Source organism: Lutra lutra, chromosome X (genome assembly GCF_902655055.1).
Source record: "Lutra lutra chromosome X, mLutLut1.2, whole genome shotgun sequence".
Lineage (NCBI taxonomy): Eukaryota > Metazoa > Chordata > Mammalia > Carnivora > Mustelidae > Lutra > Lutra lutra.
In genome coordinates, this window is record NC_062296.1 from 60,755,201 (window position 1) to 60,778,111 (window position 22,911).

General features: G+C 42.7%; 1 protein-coding gene across 3 annotated transcripts in view; it reads left to right on the forward strand.

Moving 5' to 3' along the window:
* The window catches only part of EFHC2 (EF-hand domain containing 2), a 187,136-nt gene that overhangs the window by 149,718 nt on the left and 14,507 nt on the right, over positions 1-22,911 (forward strand). For all 3 annotated transcript variants that reach the window (XM_047716801.1, XM_047716800.1, XM_047716802.1), the window contains exons 12-14: positions 7,662-7,859; positions 10,068-10,160; positions 22,501-22,606. In XM_047716801.1, coding sequence (XP_047572757.1) covers positions 7,662-7,859; positions 10,068-10,160; positions 22,501-22,606 — 397 coding nt within the window. The remainder of the gene's footprint in view (positions 1-7,661; positions 7,860-10,067; positions 10,161-22,500; positions 22,607-22,911) is intronic.

Consider the following 22,911-nt stretch of genomic DNA (forward strand, 5'->3'; position numbering starts at 1 on the left):
GGCACAGACCTAGTCTTATTGAGCTCATTGTTCAATCAATAAATACCTGTGGGCTTCTATGGGGGTGGCCTTCCATGTAAGGTCCTCACTCCTTGCCCCTGCCCATTGTCGCAGGGACTAGGATGGCCTCTAAAACATCTAGCAACCAGTGAGAAAGAGTTAAAAACAAAAAGCCAAACAAGCGAGGTTGGCTTGGAGACAAATTATCCTTGAACACAGGATGGGTGTTAGCCAAAAGGAAGGTGCTAGAAAATGAATAGCTTTGCTTATAAATGAAATGAATATTCATTCCTTTCTGCCCACATTGCAAGTTAGGCACCATCATCTACACTTTTCATTTGCTGCTACCAAAAAATCTTGACATAATTTAAGAAACAAAAAACACTGTTGTCCTAGCCTCTTTCAATGTTAATTGAATGGTATTGTGCCAGATTGTAGAAGAATGATAGAGGAGTGGCCTTTAAGGGTTTCTCAAATTGCACCTCTATGAGGAATATTGTTAATAATCCACAGCAATTGCTCTTAACAACATGAGAATATCTCATTTTTTGTTTGGCTACACTTAAACAGCCCCAGAGTTGAGTGCACCAAGACATACTGAATTTCAAACTAAATAAATCAAAATTACCATGTACATTCCACTACATGTCAAAACAGGAAAAGCCATAGTATTTGATGTGAAATGAAGATTAGAAGAGCAATAGAGAGAAAACTAGAAGCCTGCTTTCAGTTGGAATAAGAAAACAGGGTCAGTGATTTTCAATGCAGATGTACTTCAGTTTTGGAGAAAACATATAAAAAATCAATTTACAATGCAGATGAATTTGGCAGTAATTATGATACTGTCAAAAGATTCTTTAGCTTCCAGAGGACTTATTTCAGAGTCCATGGTGCTTGCTTGTCATTAAGAGCTTGACAGGAATCAGAGGAATTTAAAGTTAAAATGTTAGGTGCCATTGTCAATTTAAAAAATGACCAAGAGGAGGATAGAGCATCTTTGTATGTAACAGGGTGAAAAGAGGTGCCTAATTTGATTTCTAAGAATTAAGCAGTTGTGCAGTTTCTCAAATATATACATTATCTAAAAAAGGCACACCTGGAACTCAGTTACTTTATCACTTCAGACTCAATCCTGAATATGACTAATTAAAACAAGTGTACCATGTTCCTTTTACATTCTGCAGATGAATTCTGTGACTTTAGTCATCAGAAACATTTCACATTCTTCTAAGATAAACTTGCTTCAGAGAAGTAACTCGTTCAGTTCAATATAACTTGAAACTATCTCCATTGTGGGATTATGAGAGAAATACAAATTGTTATCATTTATTGGGCATTCAGGGTTCCAGGCACTAATGCTAAATGTTTTTTTATACCTTGCTAACTTAACCCTTGGTTTTCATTTATTCAGCCAACTACTTACTATAGAAATATTACTATGTTCCAGGAGCTCTTTAAAGTGTTGGAGCTTCAGCCATGAACAAAATAGTCCTGTCCTCTGTGGAGCTTATGTTCTAGTTGGGGGACAAAGACGATATATGGAATAAGAAAGTAAATGGTATACCGGGTTGGCATATGATGAATGCTACTGAGGAAAAGAAAGCAGAGAAAGGGTTAGGGAATGCCAGATTTGTGGAGGGAGGGGGTCACAGTTTTAAAAAGAATGGTCAGAGAAGGCCTCATGGAGAAGATGACACCCAAGCAGATGTGAAGATGCCCTACAGGAGGTAAAGGACCAAATCATGGAACTGTCTTGGGGAAGAGCCTTTTAGGTAGAGGGAGCAACAAGTGTGGAGACCTTAAAGCTACAATGTACCTGGCTTGTTCGAGGAAAAGCAAGGAGTGCAGTATGGCAGGTAAGAGGGAAAGGGGATGAGGCCCAAAAGATAGAAAAGGGGACATCTCGTCAGACATCACATAATGAGACTTTTGGGTTCTACTTCAGGAGAGATGGCAAGCCCCTCAGAGGGTTTTAAACAGAGGTATGACATGACAATGAAGCCAATGGTCTTGTCCAGTTTCACAGGTAAGAAACAGAACTTGGGAGAAGTTAGGTAATTTACCAAAGTTATTATGTGTTAATTAGTGGGGCTGGAATTTTAATCTGGGTCTATGTAATTCAAAAGCTCATACTTTTCCCATTAAACCACAACTGCACCTCCCAATTGCAAAGAGGTTTATGACCCAGGCTGGAGTAGGTGATTTTCTTAGTCTGGACTTGACCTCGTGTTTCCCTTTTCTCTGAGGTTCTTTGGCTTCTCTGGCAAGGTTATCATGTCACACAACTCCAGGAGGACACCGTTTATACCCTAAGTCTATAAATGTACTCCCATCTGGACAATGTCCAGATGAAGTGACCATATATCATGACCTTTTTCTCCAATGAGAACATAAATGGTTTTGAAGTACGGTTAGGCTGGTAGCAAAATCCATTTGGTCAGACATTTGTCCTGGTCCCACTTTGAAGCATCTCACCGTCTCTCCTTCCTCTGACACTTACTCTACCAGCTGTTTCTACCACCTTCCACTCACTGTCTGGCAACACACTGGTCCAACAGTATGGTGGGCTGGGATGTCAGTGACGGAAAGGCAGGGTTTTCTCTTCTGCGTGGGCAGCTCAGGCCCACAGTTTATAAGAGAAAACCTGAGGGACTGTAGAACATGAGCATGTATGTCTGACTTCTGATTAGTAAATTGTCATCAAAATTGCTGCTTGGTTTAATTTAGGCTGAACCAGATTTTCTTATAAGCCTTACAGCATAGAGCTTCAATTCTTGAGCCCTTGTTTACGTTGAAGCTAATTTTTTTTAAGTTGGTAGGAAAGTTCTTGCTTAGACTTTACCGATTCAATGTATAAGGAAATACCCTGAGATTCAGAGCTTTAAACTGAAGTCTTTATTCATTGTTACTTGAGTGGGTGACTTTAATGGAATTATATCTTGTAAAACTGCTTAGCATTTCATGTATCAGAATTCTGCCTGGTTACTTCAATACCCTCGAGCAGTTTGGCATTATTTTTTGACTCTTATGACTTTAGTTACAAAAACTAAGAGAAAATCATGGCAGCACCCCTTAAAGGATTAACCAAATAATACTGTGATGATCCATATAAAATATTATTGCCAGGAACATAGTATAATGCTGAGTAAAGGCAAAGATGATTGCCATTTTGAGTTTTTAAGATCAGCACTAGTAATCACAGAACACCAGATAAGTACAATGAAAGCTCCTTTTATTTTATTTTTTTTAAGATTTTATTTATTTATTTGACAGAGAGAGATCACAAGTAGGCAGAGAGGCAGGCAGAGAGAGAGGAAGGGAAGCAGGCTCCCTGCTGAGCAGAGAGCCCAATGCAGGGCTCAATCCCAGGACCCTGGGGTCATGACCTGAGCCGAAGGCAGAGGCTTTAACCCACTGAGCCACCCAGGCACCCCTGAAAGCTCCTTTTAAAATGAATTTTCATTTCCCTTAAATGTAGGGGCAGGAAGCACTAAGATCAGACTTTGCTCTCAGGTCATATTTCAGGTTCACTTTGAAGGTTTAAGTGAGGAAAGGCTATGTGTGATGGAAGTTGGATCTTTGTTTTTGTGACTGTTGCTAGCAAAAATAGAATATGCAGAAAACCGTGTGGTGGGTCCTCACTAGGTTAAATACAGAATTCCTAAGTGACCCAGCAGTTTTACTCCTGAATGGATACACCCCCAAAATTAAAAACAGGCATCCAAACTCAAACTTGTACATGAATGTTCACAGCAGCACTATTCACAAGAGCCCAAGGGTGGAAACAACGCAAACGTCCATCGATGCACAAGAGATACCCCAAATGTGGCACATTCATACAATGGAATATTACTCAGCCCCAAAGAGGAATGAAGTACTGATACAGCCTGGATGTGAGCACGAAAACATTGTGCCAAGCAGAAAAAGCCAGACACAAAAGACACTTCTCCATGATTCCTTTTCTAGGAAATATCCAGAACCACCAATCTGCAGAGATGGTAAACAGATTAGTGGTTGCCAGGTGGGGAGAGGGCAGAGAAGGAGGAAGAAAGGAAAGTAATGAAAATGTTTTGTAAGAGACAGATATGGCAGTTGCCCAGCATTGTGAATGTGTTCAACGCAACCAGCGGTACGTTGTATGTTCCGGCTGCTTTTACCACAATCCAAAATAAGGCGGGGAGAGAAGATCCCTTGTTCTTGGTGAAGCCCATTCAAGTTTGACTCCTAAAGAAGGGGGTACATGGCAAAGGCAGGGCAGAGTAATGGCGGCCACTTGAGCTCTGCAGGACAAGTCTTCCACTTCCTGGTTGGGATCCCCAGTCCTGGGACCCTGCCTCATGTGGGGACAGTGGGCACAACTGCCACACCAACATCCACCCCAGGGCCCCTGGTGTCCCGTGTGACCAGGGGCCATTTTAAGTCTGGGGCAGCTTGTTTGAAACCTTCACATTAAAGACATTGGAAGCGGGGCAGTTACTGAGCTGTTTAAAACCCAAACCTGCAGAGATCCAGCAGATAGAAACTTGAACTGCAATGAGGCCAGGACAATTTAAGCTTATCCACTGAAAAGGGAAAATAAACTTTTATGACCTTGGGGTGTTAGAATAAGTTTAGTGAAAGGTAGGTGGGAAGTTTCTAGTTAATGCTGCCCATGTTCTTGTCCCTTGTCCTTGCAAGTGTACCACTTGTCCTTCTTCACACTGTTTCTAGCCTCAAAAGGAAAAAGCTCTCAAAGGGTTTTTTTTTTTTTTAATGATGACAGTGAAAATAATAGTTGTTTATTACAGAAGTTCAGAAAGAACAGAAACTCTCATATATACACATGTGTCTGTGTAAAGAAATCTCAGAGATCAGGGATAATACAGATATTTGGCATGTTTCCTTTGTCTTTTTTTTAAAGTTTGTATTTAAATTCCAGTTAGTTGGGTGCCTGGGTGGTTCAGTGGGTTAAGCATCTGCCTTTGGCTCAGGTTGTGATCCCCGGGTCCTGGGATCGAGTCCCACATCGGGCTCCCTGCTTAATGGGGAGTTTCCTTCTCCCTCTCCCTCTGCCCCTCTCGCCTTCTCTCCCTCTCTCGCTTGCTCTTGCTGTCTCTCAAATAAATAAATAAAATCTTTTAAAAAATTCCAGTTAACATACAGTGTCATATTAGTTTCAGGTGGACAATAGCAATCCAGTCCTTCCTTATATCACCTGGTACTTATCACAAGTGCCCTCCTTAATCCCCCTCCCCTGTTTCACTTATGAATATAGGGGTACTAGTACCTTCAGCTTCAGTGGGAAGCCTGAAACTGAATTTATCAATATAGCATGGGTACCTCTCATGCCAGTAAATACCAATCAATAACATACTCTTCATGGTTGCATAGCGTTCCATTTTATGCACGTGTCATGACTGATTTTTCCATGACCGGTGTTCTAAATGAGCCTGGGGCTTTCATGAAGTGGTTCCTCTGTGGTTGCTTAGTCCTTTCTCATGGTTGGTGACTCAGGGTTTCTGAAATTATTTTCTATTACCTGTTTATGCTGATCAATGATAGCTCTCAAAGCAGAGGTCATAGGCAATAAAGGGAATAGAGGTCTGTAAACAATCAGCTCAAAACCTACAACCTTTAGGCAACTTGCCCTGACTGAGCCCCACTCCATCCACTCATTCTGTCTTCTGTGTTCCGACAGAAGAGGGACAGAAGAGTATGTGAGCGCACGGGCTTGGAGCCAGACTGCAGGGGTTCTCATTCTGGCTTTCGGGAGGTTGGGCATACTCCGTGCCTCTGTGTTCTCATCTATAAAATGGGGATGATAATAGTGGTCCCTATCAGGGCGCCTGGGTGGCTCAGTTGGTTAAGCGTCTGCCTTTGGCTCAGGTCATGATCCCGGGGTCCTGGGATTAAGCCATGCATCAGGCTCCCTGCTTAGCTGAGAGCCTACTTCTTCCTCTGCTGTTGACCCTGCTTGCGTGCTCGCACTCTCTCTATATATATCAAATAAATAAAATCTTAAAAAAAATAATAGTCCTTATCCTGTAGGCCAAATGAGATGATCTGTGCCAGAAGTCCCTAGCAGCACAACAACTGGCACCCAGCTAGTACTCCCTGAAAGGCAAGGGTTATTATTATTACTCAATTCATTTAAGCGACCCTCCTGGTGTGTGGCATTGGGAGCTCATCTGTGTGTGCTGGGATGCCTGTAATAGGTTAGAGACTCTGAAAAGCTCAGATGCCCAAGTGACTATACAGTGTTTCCTACACAGGGAACCCCCAGCTAATATTGGTGATTGATGGTCTGATCCAAACCGACCTGATGCAATTCTGGGATCCTCTTGTTTGAATTTGGTTGGTCTTGATTTCCCATTTAAAAAAATAAATAAACAAAAGGAAAACAAAACAAAAAAACCCCAGAAACCCTAAGAAGTGGATATAGGTGAAATGCAATTTCTTCAGATATGTCAACATCATAGCCATGGGCTTTCCTACATGCTAAGGAAATTCTTGACTAGGAGAGCTCAGAGATCTTCGATGATCGTGATAATGACAAGAAATACATAAAAGCACTAAAAGCCATTATTCCAAAGACAAGTCTGTAGCCAAAGAGAAAATAAAATCTTGTCTTTGGTCACTTAGCTGGGATTCTTGGGAACTGAATTACTCTCCGTAAATAGAGTTTCTCGATGGTGGAAGCTTTTTCAGGTAACCACTGCAACAGTTGCTATTTTAACTATTTTGATGTCCTTCTTTCTTACTCGTGCTGCATGGTTTATCATTTTGATATAGAGACTGTATTGAAAACAGTCCCATGAATTTGTTAGGTTTTGAGTCCTCGTTGTTAATGTGTCATTGCTGTCATTTTTTTTTTTTTTTTGCTCTGCCACATAATTTTAGTGCCATTTGCCTTCGAAAGACTCAGACAACTATTCCTCTACACAACTCTTCACTTTTTACTCTCTTCTCTCACTTTTTCCTCACTGGCAGGGTGTGTCAGTCTTAGTTTTTAACTGCAGAAATGTTTCTGATTGCATTCTCCAATTTGAAAAGACTTTCCAAACGTGCCTATTTATAAATTTTATACCATGGGAAGCCAGAACCCCAAGTCTGTTAATATTCTGTGTAAAGTAAGATTAATAGGCATTGAATGAAATCATGTGTCTGGTGACAGGTTTTTTGACCATTCAAGGACTTTGAAAGATTTACTGTCCGGTTACAGGCTCTTATCTGGTAGAAGTTTGACTCTGGGCAAGATGCCATTTTATTTAGAAACTATAGTGCTTATGGTTTTCCCTTCTAGCCCTGGTATTTTCCTACTACTCCTAAGTGAAGTAGCAATTAAATTAAAGGAAAATAGTCATCTGTCCTCTATGCAGTTGATAAAAGTTTTACAAAATGGAATTTGGATTGTTTTCTTAAAAGATTTTATTTATGCATTTGAGGGAGACATAGAGTATAAGCAGGAGGAAAGGCAGAGGGAGATAGAGAAGCAGACTCCATGCTGAGCCGGGAACCCGACATGGGGCTCAGTCCCAGGACCTGAAGAAATGACCTGAGCTGAAGACAGACACTTAACCAATGAGCCACCCAAGTGCCCTGGAATTTAGACATTTTTAATAGAAAGAGAGTGAAGTGTTCTTAGATGTAATTTCATGAGCAATTTCTCATTTTCTTTACAGAGACATCATAATGAGTCTGACTGTTGGGAAACTCACAGACCATGAAGTTATAACCCTTGCCCGTCACTACCAGGTGCCCGAGGACACGAGGCCTGATATGAATGTCCTAATTGCACGGGCCCATGAACAGCTCAAGAAAAAAGCTTTTGAGAATTTTGAAAGACTCAATGCTATTTGTGTATACCAAGACCGAGAAAAGTAAGCTTTCATTTTATCAATTTCAGTAAATCATGTAAAGTTCTGCAGACCTGAGTAATGAAGGAATTTATATTTTATCCAGTAGGGCAAAAAGAACACTGAGATGTCCCACTATACCCCACTATAGACCAAATGTACTTTATTTTTTTTAAAACAAACTTCATTTTTATCACACAGAATATTAAAAAGTTGTGCACTCAAGGGTTGATATTTAATAAGGTCAGTATTGTTACTGCTTCAACAATGAAGCGAAGGGCCTACGTGGACCTGGCTTTTTTTTTAGAGAAAAACTGTGGTGATGAATTTAATGAGTACGGGCACAGTTTGGTGTCACTGTCTTGATTCCTGATAAGCACCAGCAATTTTATCCACTGGTGTTTTTGCACCATTAGTACAAACGTCCACCCAGTGGAAAATGCCTAAGTATTATTACAAAACTAGTTTTGATTTTTTTTTTTTTGCTAAAATGTCAACTTTACTCACATTGGTATCAATAAAACATGGTTATCACAAAAATCCCAGCAACATTCTTACAGAAATTGCCAAAATGATTAAAAAATTTCTTTTTTTTTTTAAGTCTGGGTTGTACACAGCACTCATTTTTTTTTTCTAAATGTACTTTAAATCATTTGGGGGAGGTATCTGGGTACTGATATTTCATCATGATGGTGAGCTTTGTTTGTTGATGGAATAGGGAAGGCCCTTGTATCTTCAAAAAGATAAGATGCCCCTTTCCATTTCCTTTTAATTGGTTTCTAGAGGCTTTCAACTGAAACATAGTAAATCCAGATGTTAGAAGGTTTAATCCTGAAATATCTTTTCTTACATTAGTTTGTGATCACCGGGATTTATAAATGTGTCTTTGCTAATACAGAACACAGGGAATTTACAAGTAAACTTTATTTAGAATTTCTTTGAAATTATTTCTTCTTGAAAATATGGAAGCTCAGCATAATCAATTTCTAGTACATTTGCCATGTTTCTATTACTCTTTATTAAATCATTTTTATAAACTGGAGCCCCATCTTAATAAGTTTTGGTATTCATCTTACCCACAGACTTGATACTCTGGGGGGGAATATTCACCAGGAGTTAGAAATTCTTACTCCTAACTCTAGCCTCTAGTTTTCCTACTATGAACCACTGATGTTTCTTTGCCCCATGACCCTTCCCATCACCCCCAGACCCGAAGTTTGTACCCAAGTGGCCAGCTTGCATCCCCTAAATATCTTTAAAGACCTATAGTTTATCTTAATGTTGAACATGATTGTTTTGCCTAATCCATAACACATAGTTGTTGAGTTTTTGTAAAGGTGGTATTTTTCCTTGAATCTTTTAAAACTTTCTGGAGCCTCCCGAGGCTGTATGGCCTGAGCTTTGCATGACCCCAGCCCTGCCTTCCACTCTGGTGGTACCCCTTGCCCAGGGTGAGAAGTGTGACCCTCCTTTACTAAAAGAACACCTCCTGGGAATGATGGGGCTCCTTGATCAGACAGCTCTGAGGTTCTTCCAGATCTGACAGGCTTCAGTTCTAGACACAAACATTCTCCCATCATCTTGTAAACTCAGTGTGCATAAAGCAGCTCTCTTTCCTTCTTACTGGTTCTGATTTTGCCTGGTGCCTGGGAACACTGGCTGAATGAGAATATTGGACAAGCATTTCTGTGCCCCTGGCAGGCTGGGGAAAATGGCTGTTGAGCTGCTCTGGAGAAACCATCTGACAAAATTGAGGTGAATGTTAAAGCCCCAACTGGGGCCTCAAGGTTACAAGGTTTGGGTCCAAGGAAAAGACTAGAAAAACACCCTCAAGTCATACAATACTTGCGTTGGAGGCTCTAGATGCCTGTCAAATTAAGAGATGTTTTCAAATATCAGAACCACTTTTGACTAGTGGTCAAGAAGGCAGATCGATTACTTAGAGCAACACTCGTGGCTGCACCCTTAAAGTGCTGTACTATCACCAATCGAGAGTCTGAATCTTGATGGAAAGGCCTTTGGAAGGACAGAATCTGGTCACTTCTGAAATGGAAAAAGTCGGTGAAAAGCAATATGACTGTTTTTCCTTACTGTGAGTTCCAGTACCAATTTTTGTACTCATTTTCATGTGCAGACTTTGAGGACACATCTGTATTTTCTTTCCTATAGCATGTAATTGTGACTCAAGAGACACAAAATATAGAAAGACCTGTTTACTTTGTTTTAATGCAGAAAAAAAGTATTACCCAGCAAATACATCAGAAGGCTGTGCAAGTCCTCCAGGTTACCTTTGACCGATGATCTTCTGGCATCCATACTCTCTGGGTAAGCAAGAGCTCCAACCCTCAGGGGGTTTGTCCTGCATATTTTTGTTTGGGGGAACTATTCCTGGTTGTACATTGACCTTTAAATATCCTTGATTTACCCTTGACTGCTTTGATTATGTTATTGATAACACATCTCCATTTAAGTGTTACAAAAGGAAAAGCTGGGCATGATTTTGAATGTTAGCCTACTATGAATTGCTATTTTATCTTTTTAATGTTAAGACACACACACACACACATATGTATACACAGGTTCCTGGGACAAAATGAAGATGTCTAACTTCATTGGTTATGAGGGTATTAGATCTAAAATTCAGGACTGGTTTTTCAAAGCAGTAGTTCCTGCTGGCTAAAGACATGCAGGAAGAGGGCCTAGTGTTATCACACAGGGCTCTGTCCTACTAGAACACCAGATGTAAAGTGTGAAGTTTGTGATGTTGCAATAGGAAAGCACAGTGAACTGCTTTCTAAAGCACTGGGCCCTCCTGTTGAACGTTTACTTTCGACTTCTGGCACCACCCTCATAGATATGCAGACTCTGGTCATCGTTTTTGGTTTCTATGACATTATCCCCAGCCCCGCCTCTGACTCACTTATCTTGGTAAGTCTGACATTTTGGACTATGTTCTAGGCATTGTCATCATTCACAGAAGACCTCACCTCAGTTGCTTTGTGAGAACTACTTTATGAGTTACAACTCATATCATCTTGCCTCACCTGAGGAGGCTGAGGTTTAGGGAGATGAGGTGTTTTGCCCAAAGTCGCCCAGTCTTCTGAGAAAAGCTGTGACTTAATCCCTGAACCTTTTAAATATCCATCCCCTGCTTCTAACCATTTTGAATTACCATTTGCAAATAGCCAATAGATAGGAACGTCTTGACAATTCTACCTCCTTCCTATTCTTTGCCATTCCCACTGTCTTCCCACTTTCTTCTCCATTCCCACTATCTTCACTCTGGTTCAGACCCACAATTCTTCTTGACTATTCAGGGCCTCCATGTTGGTCTTTCTTCCACTGGTCTCTAATTATTTAAATCCGTCTTTACAGGTCTTTACAGGTTAATGCCCTCCCAGAACAAAAATGTCATAGTGCTGCTCTTCTACTCACAAACTTTCTCTAAATCTCTTTGCTCCTTAAAGGAAGACTGAAATCATCAGTTCTGAACTCCTTCGCCACCTTCTCCATTGGGAGGCTGAGGGTTGTCAGTTGGAGCAATTGTTCTTAAGCACGAGCTGGAGTGGGGTGTCCTCATCTGAGACAAAAGGAACAGATAAAACTAAATCCTATGCAGGAGCACTAGGGTCAGAAGCATCAGAAGTGGACTCAGGAGGGCCAATCCAATTGGAGGTGTGCATTGAACTGACCTGGGGTTATTTTCTGGACTGTCAGCTCCATTTGGTTTTATTTGCTGACATCAGTGTGACGGATAATTAGGTCATCCTGGTATAAAGGACTTCAGATGAAATAGGCAGGCCTAGGAGTCTCGTTTCTTCAGTTATCACATTCCCAAAGCACATGGGCTGTTTATTTATTTAACAAGTGTAAGCAGGGAGAGGAGCAAAGAGAGGGAGAGAGAGAATCTTAAGCAGGCTCCATGCCCAGCGCAGAGCCTGATGCATGGCTCACTGTCACAACCCTGAGATCATGACCTGAGCTGAAATCAAGTTGGATGCTTAATGGACTGAGTCATCCAGGTGGTCCTCCACATGAGCTATTTAACATTTTTTAAAATGATGTATTTATTTGAGAGCAAGAGTGAGAGAATGCGCACAAGCAGGAGGGGCAGAGGGAGAGGAAAAGAAAATCTCAAGGGGGGCTCCCTGCTGAACAGAGCCCAGTGTGGACTCAATCCCGTGACCCTGAGATCATAACTTGAGCTGACACCAAGAGTCAGACGCTTAATCGACTGTGCCATCCAGGCACCCCTTGTGCAAGATTTTTGACCTGCCCAACCCTCCAATTCCTTACCCCTGAAATGATATAATACCTCCTTCCTGGAAGTTCTGAGGGTGACTTAAGATAACGTCTATAAAGTACCCAGCGCAGCACCTGGTACTAGGTGGTGATTGGGGCCTAGGAGAGAAGTTGAAGTCAGGGACCACAGACCACACACCCTGACTTAGAAATGAACTGGAAGAAACTTGTGTCCTTCTACACAGAGGAAGCCTTGTTTTCAAACATTTGGATCTGAAGGCGTTTCGCACATTAAGCGTCTCCAGTCAGGAAGCTGTGGATATTTATTAGATTATCTCTTATGGCCCCAGGGATGTGTTGTCCTGGAAAGTCCAGTGATGTGGGAGCCTGGCCTCTGGAGGACCTAGATGTTTCCTCTCTAACACCGAGGCCACCAAGTCCTCATCCTCTCCTTTTCTCAGCAGACTGTTTCGTCTTCGCCTTTACGATTTGACATGAAAGGCAGAAAGGCCATTCCATGATTCGCTTCGGAGACATCCCAGGCTCAGCGCGTGTCCGCCTCCAAGCCCCATGTAGCTTTGTGGAGGTCATCCCCCTGAGTTGCTAAGCAGGCTCTGTTCAGTCTAACTCTGCCTCTAATTGTGCAGTGACCCTGCTCCTCACTGAGGGGAAGCTTCAGACTAGTCAGATTAGAAAATGTCTCATTCCCAGTCCCTTCTCCCTCCAATATGCCCCGCCACAATGTGGGTCACATGCTTGGTGTTTTGCATCATCTCCGCAGATTCCTTTCAAAGACGCCCCTAATTCCTAATGGACCCATCAGCCTGCAGCTCACATTTAGATCTGCATTCTTATTGTTCCCCACAGACTCCGCAGGGCTTTCCAGAGCCTTGACCAGACTCTCCTTCTGCACAGCCCTCCTGTGGCACGCTGAGCCAGAGCCCCTCTGACGTCTGCCGTCTCCGGTGGGAGGCAGGCCTGGAGTTTATTGTTTTGGTTCAGTGCACGCTTTGCCCAGGGGCAGTGTTACCTGCCGTGGGATGTAGCTGGGCAGCTGTTAAGCAGCTGGATAGCCCTGCTGTGTGAACTGAAATCAGGAGATTGAAAACAGTGTGGCCAAAGAGTTGGCCGATGTCTTCCACACAGTGATTATCATGTATGTATTTTGCCTAGCGCTGCGTCTCGCTAGGAAGAGTTCCCTCTACTGCCTTTCCATTTTTCTTGGGATTTTATGAGGTCTTTTCCTTATTAGCACAACTCAAGCTAAGAGCAGGACTTCAGAATCTTTACACCTCTGGTTACCTCAGCCCCCCACCAGTTTGTGTTGTGGAAGCTGGTCTGAACTCACTGTACTTACCAGTCAAATTCCTTTCACTACTGCACAGGGCATCCGACTTAAATGTTCTAAGTGGTAGTAGTAATGGGTAATCCATCCATAGGGGGACTGACACTCCGTATTGACATAGTGCCAAGGGCCCTGGGATATTTTATAAACCCTTGAGCATATGGAAGGGAATGTTCTAGTTGAGGCTAGACACGATTCCCCACCTTGTAAGTGCGGACCCTGATGTATAAAGAGGCTCTGTCACTGAGGGACCTTGCAGAGGACCAAGATGAGTCTCTAACAGGATGGGCACTCCCTACATTGTCCCTGTCCGAGCTCCTGGGAATCGGGGCTATGTCTCATTCACCTTTGCAGCCCCAGACACTTGTCCTGTGCTAGTACACTGGGGAGTTGGGGGGCAGGTAGGGGAGAAAAACATGGGCTTGATATGCACCAGATCTGCCTCTGAGCTCTGCCAGCTCTACTGCCTCCCACCCATGTGATCCTTGTAAATGGACTCAACTCCTCTGAGCCCTCATTTTGTATTGTTAATATTTCCTAAGTATTAATAAGCAAGAAATCCTGGTTCTCAAACCATTAGGAAGTGGAGAGTATTCTGAGGTCATTCCATTCTGTGTTCTGTGTGGGATGGGGGAGTAAAGAGGTAGCCTCCTTCCCTAACTGTGGCCTTGTGAATCGGCACTTGGAACAACTGGAAATTCAAGCACAGCTCTTTCCCCAGCAGCTCTGCCCCAAGCTGGCCTTTCACAGCTGGCTCTGGGCTCCATGGAATGCCTTCGAACTGACCTCCCGAGAGAGCTGGTGCCGCATCCAGAAATATCATTAAAATGGAAAAAGTTAACGGGGCTAATGGGGCTCTCAGATCATCTTGTTATACTCTCCCCAGCCTCAGCCCCTGCGCCCCTGTCCCCCCCAGAGGCATGATTTAGACTCTGGTGATTTCACCCAACAGTACCTGGCAGTGGGGCCAAGGGACAAGGGTCAGGCAATGTGGCCGCTACTGTGGCAGTGTTTGGTGCCCCGGGAAGTGCGCAGAGAGAAGCCCCACCTCCCAGATGCTTCCTATGTTTTCCAATATAAGGTGATACATAGTTTTTAAGAAATGAAAAAAAAAATTCCAAATCCACGTGGACCAATAGAGCATCGACCTTGTGCACGCTCCATACTTGGCCGCTGTGACATGCCTCGCCAAGGTGTGTGCTGGAATGAGAACAGGAATTTAGAGGACCGGCTGTCCGGACATGACTAGAGCTCCTCACTAATAACTTGAGCCATGCCACCTGGCCAGCTCTGGGTTTGTATGACCAACTGATGCAGCGGCCTGGAGCTTGACTTTTTTTCTGAACTGTCCATTCTTTAAGAATCTCACCAGGTGTTCCAGCGTGTTCCCCTGGGTTCGCTGGGTAATGCATGGAAACCAAACACAACGGCGTGAATCAAAAGTGTGTCTTTGCTGGGACGCCTGAGTGCCTTAGTCAGTTAAGCGTCTGATTCGTGATTTTGGCTCAGGTCCTGATCTTGTGATTGCGAGATGGAGGCCCAAGTCAGGCTTTGTGCTGGGCGTGGAGCCTGCTTAAAATTCTCTCTCCCTCCCCCTCTGCTCCTGGCCCCTCCTGCCTCTCTCTCTCTCAAAAACAAACAAACAAATGTGTCTTCCCTGCCTGCCCTCCCTTCTAGCCCCAGTCATGCATCCCAGCCCATTCCCCTATGTTACAAGATGGCCTTCCGCAGCAGAGGGGGAAGCCACGTTACTCTTCAGCCACATACAGCTGCCACCACATGGTTTATACCTCCACAGATGGTGGAAATAAAGCAGAGCAGCTTTATTCCCTGTGGCAAGGAGATAAATGGCTTCTGTAGTTTTGGGGCCATTCATCATTTTTGGGAGGGGGAACACAAGCACCCATCAAATGAGACATTTGCTTCATTTCTAAGAGCTCCTACCTAGCAAGGCATTGAGAAGCGTGCTTGGGGGTCATGATTCTCGAAGGAGGAACCAGAGAAATTACCTTCCCTCCCTCTTCCTCCACAAACATGTCCCTTAGTTTGTGTAGGGAAGGAAATGGTCTTGCCCCAGTATCAAAGGGAAAGAAGAATTTATGGAGGTTTTAGGAAAACACTTTAGCACTATGAGCTGGGACTTTAAAGTAAGGAGGCTGACTTTTTAACAAGCAGAGAAACACTTAAGAGCCAGAATTAGTGCTGCCCTTTAGGGCAGTCACCCTGGAAGACTGTACGCTGATTTCAACAATGTCGCCATAGACAGTTCTTCTTTGGAATTGCCTTCACAGCCTTTTCAAGAGAATTACTTCCAGAGTGGCGAATCTTCATCCTTTGACCATGGATCAGAGTCTTAGCAAGAGCCAAATGTCATTTGGAGAGGAGCAAAGTAAGGGATTCAGGGGGAGAATCAGGAGGCTAATATTTTTGATCAGGAGCACAGCATAACCCCGAAGCAAGGAGATACATTTTCAGAGGCCTTTCCAAAATATTTTGAAAGGTTGGGTAGGATTTGGCGAACGATGACCTGTAGCCATGAGGCAGGTAGGACGCCATGACAGGTGACTGTGGGAGATGGTATCCAGTGGTAAATGTCAACACTGACCTACCCATACCTAGTCCCCTACAGCCAAGCCCTCTGCATCTCTGAACTGCCACCCCCAGGTTCCTCTGCCTCCAGCTTGGACTGTTTTTAGAACTGGAGCTCTCCTTTGTATCCTCTCTCTCTCTCTCTACCTCATCAAACAATATCATATAGTAGATTTCGTGTATGTTATATAGCAGAGGAGGGCATGACAAACCTCACCCCATCAGCAGTCTGGGGGAGGAAGCTGTGTACAGAACTTTGGAGCAGGGAGGAAGACTGCAGACTAATTCCTCACCAGCAAGCCCCAACTAGTGGCACGCCTTCCTTTCCAAGTCTGACTTGTACAACTGTACCACCTTGAAAAGCACGTTTCAAGGTCTCTCATCTGCTTTTTCTGCTTTGTAAATTTGTATTTATAGCCAACTGATACACGCTCATAGTAAAAAAAAAAAAAAAAATACTCAATTCTGAAAAGTTTATTCCAGCAAGAGTAGTTTCCAGCCATACCCTTCCCCACCTCCCAGACCCATTCACAGGAAGCAGCCTCTCTCATCCCTTGTAGCTATCTCTATCGACATTTAAATAGCAGGCATGTACTACTATTCCTGTTTCTCATTTTTGGATTCTAATACTAACTTCCTGTTACTGTGCTTGAGAATTTAACATACTATTGGTTCCCATTATTGTTCCTTCTAGATGCCTTTAGGATCTTCTCTTTGTTTCTGGTGTTCTGGAATTTTGCCAATGGTGTCTTGTATGTCTGGGCTTGTGGGCATTTAACACTTTACAGATCCTTCTGGTCTGGAGACTCTGTCCTTTGGTTCTAGGAAACTTTCTGTTAATTTGTAGTAATTTCCTCCCCTCCATTTGCATTTTTCTCTTGTGAGGACTCCTGTCATTAAGATTTTAGATATCCCAGATTTAGATCTCTTTTTTCCCCAATTTTCTATTTGTCATTATGATAGACTTACTAAGGGATTTCCTCAACATGATATTCTACCTCTTCTACTGGGTCTATTTACTACTGTCAAATTTGTTTTATTCCAAGAACACATGTTAGTCTGAATGATCCTTTTTGGTAGTCTTCTGTTCTTTTTTCATGGATATCCTTTATCACTCTTTTTTTTTAAGATTTTATTTTATTTTATTTGACAGATAGAGATCACAAGTAGGCAGAGAGGCAGGCAGAGAGAGAGAGAGGAGGAAGCAGACTCCCTGCTGAGCAGAGAGCCCGATGCAGGGCTCAATCCCAGGACCCTGGGATCATGACCCGAGCCGGAGGCAGAGGCTTTAATCCACTGAGCCACTCAGGCGCCCCTATCCTTTATCACTCTTATCTCTCCTCTTTCCTTCTGCAACGTGAACTGTATTTGTTTTTCTGATTCCTTTTTTTTTCCTGTGGCCATTTTGGCTTCTTTTTAATGTTGGAAGCTTTTGCAGGGTGGATCTTATGGATTCATGGGTTTCATTGCACAAGTCCATCTCATAGCCCTTATTTTCATGCAGTATCCCCAGAAGCTGGAATCTGGAGATTTTTCTGGGACCATTCGGAGGAGCAAGAGAAGAATCCTATCTTCTCCTGCTGGAATAGGAGGGAGGGTGGAATGAGGGAAAGCAGGTTCATTGAAGCATGGCTGTTGGTGTTCTTGAAATGGGAAAGGGGAAGAAAAGTGGCTGAGAGGCTCAAGTTCAATGTGTAATGCTCTCCTCTGCCCTCCATTATGCTTCAGCCCCACTCCTGACTGAAGCTCTTTCAGTTGAATTTCTGTAGAAGACGACAGTATAGAGGAAGTTACTTGGGGCTCCAGCTGCCATTGCTTTATTCAGGCTTTGAAACAGCCCTTGTTTTCAGTCCCACACCATGTCCCTGCCTCTGTTGGAACCTGCAGTCTGCATTCTCCACATCTTGGGAGTTTTGTGGGCTACACTGGCTAATCTCTAAGTGGCCCCTGCCTCTGGACATTTAGAGTTTAGCTTCCCTTCCTCAGTTCTGCCAAGTCAGTTACAAGCTCTGTGTTGGCTTTTCATTGTGCAAGAGATTCTGAAGATTCTTGTCCAATGTTGTCTTTTTTCCAGCTACCATTGTCATTGTGGGCTATTACTTATTTTTATTCCTTCATTATCATCTTGGTGAGATTTTTTTGGGAAAGGGAGTTAAATATATTTGTGATCAATCCATCATGATTAACTGCAACTCTGTCCACTTCCCAAGAGTGAAGAATTCTTCCAAGAAGGATTGGCTACTTTTATCCCTTTTAATTGAAAGATTCTTTGTTCTTTTCTCCTTTGCTCCTTTTGCAGGGATTTCCATATCCACTGAGATCCTCTAAGACAAAACTGAAAAGAAAAACTTGGAGAATTACACATCAGCTCAACTCTTCCTTGAAGCCTCACTCTGGGTCTTTGGAAAGATCAAATCTTTCAAACATTTTTCCTCAGAAAAAAAATTTTTTTCTTAAGATTTTATTTGAGAGAGAGAAAGAGGGTGAGAGAGTGCAAGAACAAGCCAGAGGGAGAGTGGGGAGAGAATCTGAAGCAGACTTTCACTGAGCACAGAGCCTGGCAAGGGGCTTGATCCTTCAACCACAAGATCATGACCTGAACCGGAACCAAGAGTGAGCCACTTAACTGACTGAGCCACCCAGGTGCCCCTTTCCTCAGAGAAATTTTATACTTCATTTCTAAGCTGTGTACTCTTCCATTTACAGCGTTTGTTCCTTCCCGAATATCATTTGAGTCAGGAATATCCTTTCCAAATAGTCTTCGAAATGGGTAAATGTTTAGATGGGTTGAGTCTAACATATCACGAGTTGGGCAGGGGAGAAGGCCAGGGGCCCAGGGGTAACAGGTAGGCATGGTATAAGCCTTATTGGTAACAAGGTATGATAATAGGAGTTCCAGTGGTGATTCCAGAAATTTTTCTGTAAGTTTTATGTGCCATCGTGCAGGGAAAATGCTGATTTAGGCAGGGGGACTCGGTTAGGCAAGAGGAACTTCAGGAAGGCCTTTCTGAAGAAGCAACGTTTGAGTGGAGACTTTCCAGGCAAAAGGACTAGAGGGTGCAAATGCCTTGCACTTCTAGGAGCAATCTTGGCATGCTCAGAGAACAGCAAGAAGGCTAGTACACCTGGAATGTTGCAAACAGAGAGTTTTCAGATGAGACTGGAGGAGTCAGCAGTGACCAGGTTACTCAGGGTTTTTTCAATCCTGATAAGGAGTTCAGCTTATGTTCTTGTGGATTGGGAAGCCACTGGAGAGTTCCAAGCAAGGAAGTTATTGATCTGGTTTGTGTTTTAGAAAGCTCATTTGGGTGGAGGGTGGGTCTGCAGCAAAGGTCAGAGTAGAAGCAGTAAGACCAAACTACAAAGCTGTCATTGTAACCTGGGTGAGAGTTGATGGTGGCTTGAAATTAGTGAGCAGTAGAGGAGGTGGAGAAAAGAGATTGGTGATCTGCTATGGTGGTAGAACCCACAGGACTGGAGAGTGCATTGTATACAGGGACTGAGTCTGATGTGACCCTACGTCTGTTTAGTAGTCTTTTGACTGGCTCCCAAATTACTGGGATTATTATACTTCTGAATTCAGAATTGAATTCTGAAACTTCTAGAATTAAATAAGTGTCTCCTATAATTGTTGTAATGGGAATTTACTGACAATTACATTCTGTACTGTAGGAACAGATAGAGAAACTTGGTTCATTGGTGATCTCATCCAGTCTCCTGGTCTGGTGGCTTTCAATATCATCTATGTGTTAGTGGCTCCCACATTACTATCTTCAAGTCCAACCTCTTCCTTGAATTTCAGACTCCTATGTCCAGCTGCCCCCTTCCCATCAAAATGTAACATATCCAAACAAAACTCTTCATTTTGTTTACCCCTAACCTGTAGCCCCTACAGTCCTTCCTATCTCAGTTAAGACAGCTGTATTTTTCCAGTTGGTCAAGCAAAACCCTTGGAGTTGTTCTGAGTCCGTGTATTCTCTCTGTCTCTATCTGTCTGTCTCTCTGACTCTGTACAATCCTTCAGGAACCCTACACTCAAAATATATTGAGAAGTGGGGCACCTGGGTGGCTCATTCAGTTGAGCATCTGACTCTTGGTTTTGGCACAGGTCATGATCTCTAGGTTATGAGCTCAAGCCCCATGTTGGGCTCTGCACTTTGCATGGAGTCTGCTTGAGATTCTCTCTCTCCTTCACCCTCTGTCCCAACCCCCTCCCCCGCTTGCTCTCTCTCTAAAACAAACAAATCTTTGAAAATATCTTTCAGAATTGACTACTCCTCAGTGCCCTCCACTGCCCCCACTGCCATCTAGGTCGCCATTATGCCTACTCTGGTCATTGCAGAAGACAGCTAACTACCCTCACCACTTTGGCCCTGCTTCTGCTTTCTCTTCTCAATATATCCATGAGAGTGATCTTTAGAAGATATAACTGAGATCCCATAACTGCTCTGTGTACAATATGCTCCAGTGGCTCTTAGTTTTCCTTTGTATGAAAGTCAAAGGCCCTACGTGACCTCATTCTCTGACCTCAGCTCCTACTCAGAGTATTAGGGAATACTTGCCTTCAAGACTCCATGCTAGAGGAAAGTTTCTTACAAAACATCTCTAATTGATTGAGTTTTAGTTCTTCTCCCAAAACACACACAAATAAAAGACATAATGGTCCAGCATTGTGGCTACAAATATTTCCATAAACAGAGCATGTCCTTTCAAGGAGTTCAAATGACAAGCGAGCCAAAATCCAGAGGATAAACAGTGGTAGGGGGCAGCATATTGGAGTTGTATCCCAGAATCCTCAGCCAAAGAAAATGTACACAAAAGAAGAACCGAATTCTCTTTCTCCTCTTCTGATCACTCTGTTTATTCTACTTTGTTTAGATTGACCAGTCTATGTGACTTCATCTTGTAACACTTAACTTATTACTGCTAATTTGTATTAGTTTATAAATATGAGCTATTATTTTCTTTACTCCTGTGGGGTGGGGAGGCTTTTGACTATTTATGAGTATGTTATTTTCCCAAGTTTATTATCACCAGGTTTTCTTTTAAGTAATTATCCCCTGTTCATTCTTGCCACAGTATCTTGTACACCTCACTTGCCAGTTGGAAGGGGACTGTTGAGTTGGAGGTCCTGAGCCGGGCAGGAACCCTGGCAGGGTGCTTGGAACAACACCTTCATCTTGTCCTTCAAAAAATGGTCTGACATGACCAATATATGTTTAGCTTTCAAAATTGACAGAGTGTGGTGAAATTAAGACTAGGTGGCATTGAGAAGAATTTCACTTTGTGTTTAGGTCATTCCAACAATTGTGTTTGAAATTACTGGGTCTTAATGGCCAAAACTCTATTATGGTTAAGGTTAAATTTATGCCAGTGTTTTCTTTTAAGTGAAACATGGGCTTAGTATTTTTTCTTATAAATTTAAAACATTTCAGATACAGAGAGCTCTAAAGCAAAAAGCAAAAATTAGTCTCTCTTCCCAGAGATAGCTGTTTTAGTACTTCAGTGTATTGTTGCTAGAATTTTTCTATGCCTTTCTTTTTTTCTTTTTTTTTAAGTGGGCTCCACATCCAGCATGGAGCCCAACACGGGGCTTGATCTCATGACCCTGAGACCAAGATCAGAGCTTAGATGAAGAGTCGTCGGATGTTTAACTGACTGAGCCACCCACGTGCCCCTGTGCCTTTTTATATAAATATATACTTCAAGTGAGATCATATTTCTACATACTATTTTGTAACCTCCTTTCAGCTCAACAATATATCCTGAACATTTTTTCCTAGACCGCATACGTGGATCTAAATAACACCCCCCCCTTTTTTTTCTTTTAGGGGTGGGGAGGGGCAGAGGGGGAGCAAGAGAGAGAAACTTAAGCAGGCTCCAACCCCCAGGGCAGAGCCCAATGCAGGGCTCGATCTCACAGCTCTGAGATCACAATCTGAGCTGAAATCAAGAGTCGGACACTTAACCGACTGAGCCACCCAGGCACCCCTAAATAACCCCTTTTAATGGCTACATCATAATAAATGATAAAGATACCTTTTATTTTTCCTAAAAGTATCTTAGTAGATGCATTGAATCTAGGCTCCCCTTAAAAATTTAGAAAAGCATGCAATTTAAGAAACACAAGGTGGTTTTGTTTCACTGACCTGTAGTACCAACCATATTAAATTAAGAGGACCTGCAAATACTCTGAACAAAATGGTCTCAGTTACTGAATAATAAGCTCATTTGTTTCTATGGCAACTGCAGCAGATCTTTACTGAGCACCTACTAAGTCCCAGCATGACTCCAGGTGCTGGGGACACTGGTGAATTAGCTGTGTGGGATCTCTGCTCACAAAGTTCAAAAAACTAGTAAGAAATGAGAAAAATACCAGGTATTAAAACCTAACCTGACAATATGTTTTCCTGGATAGCATTTAAGTTGACATTTTGGTCCTGGGCTCTGTAAATTGAGTCAAATTATATATTATAATTATATTTTCAGGTTTGAAGACAGTAACGAACAAATAAATTATGAGTCACTTTTCTGCACCCTGAACTGGAGAATGAATCCAGTGCCCAAATTGGAAGCACCGTCGTACTTGAAAGAGGTAAAATTAACACCGGTTTTAAAAACCAGCTGTGGCTACCTCCATTGCATTTTTAATATCCTTTATCTTAAAAATTATTTTTCAGCATAAAACATTAACACCAGGGCTTTTGGAAAAAGCACTGATGTATTTCTGGGCATTTGTGTTAAAGGCTAATTCACTTTCCATGCTGAGCGAACATCTGCTCTATAAGAACATGACTTTTCTTCTGCAGCTGAATTTTTTTTAACCTCAGTCGCATCCAATTATATGGAAAATAGGGTAATAGGTTACAGTTATAAATAGATATAAACACTGTTATCAAG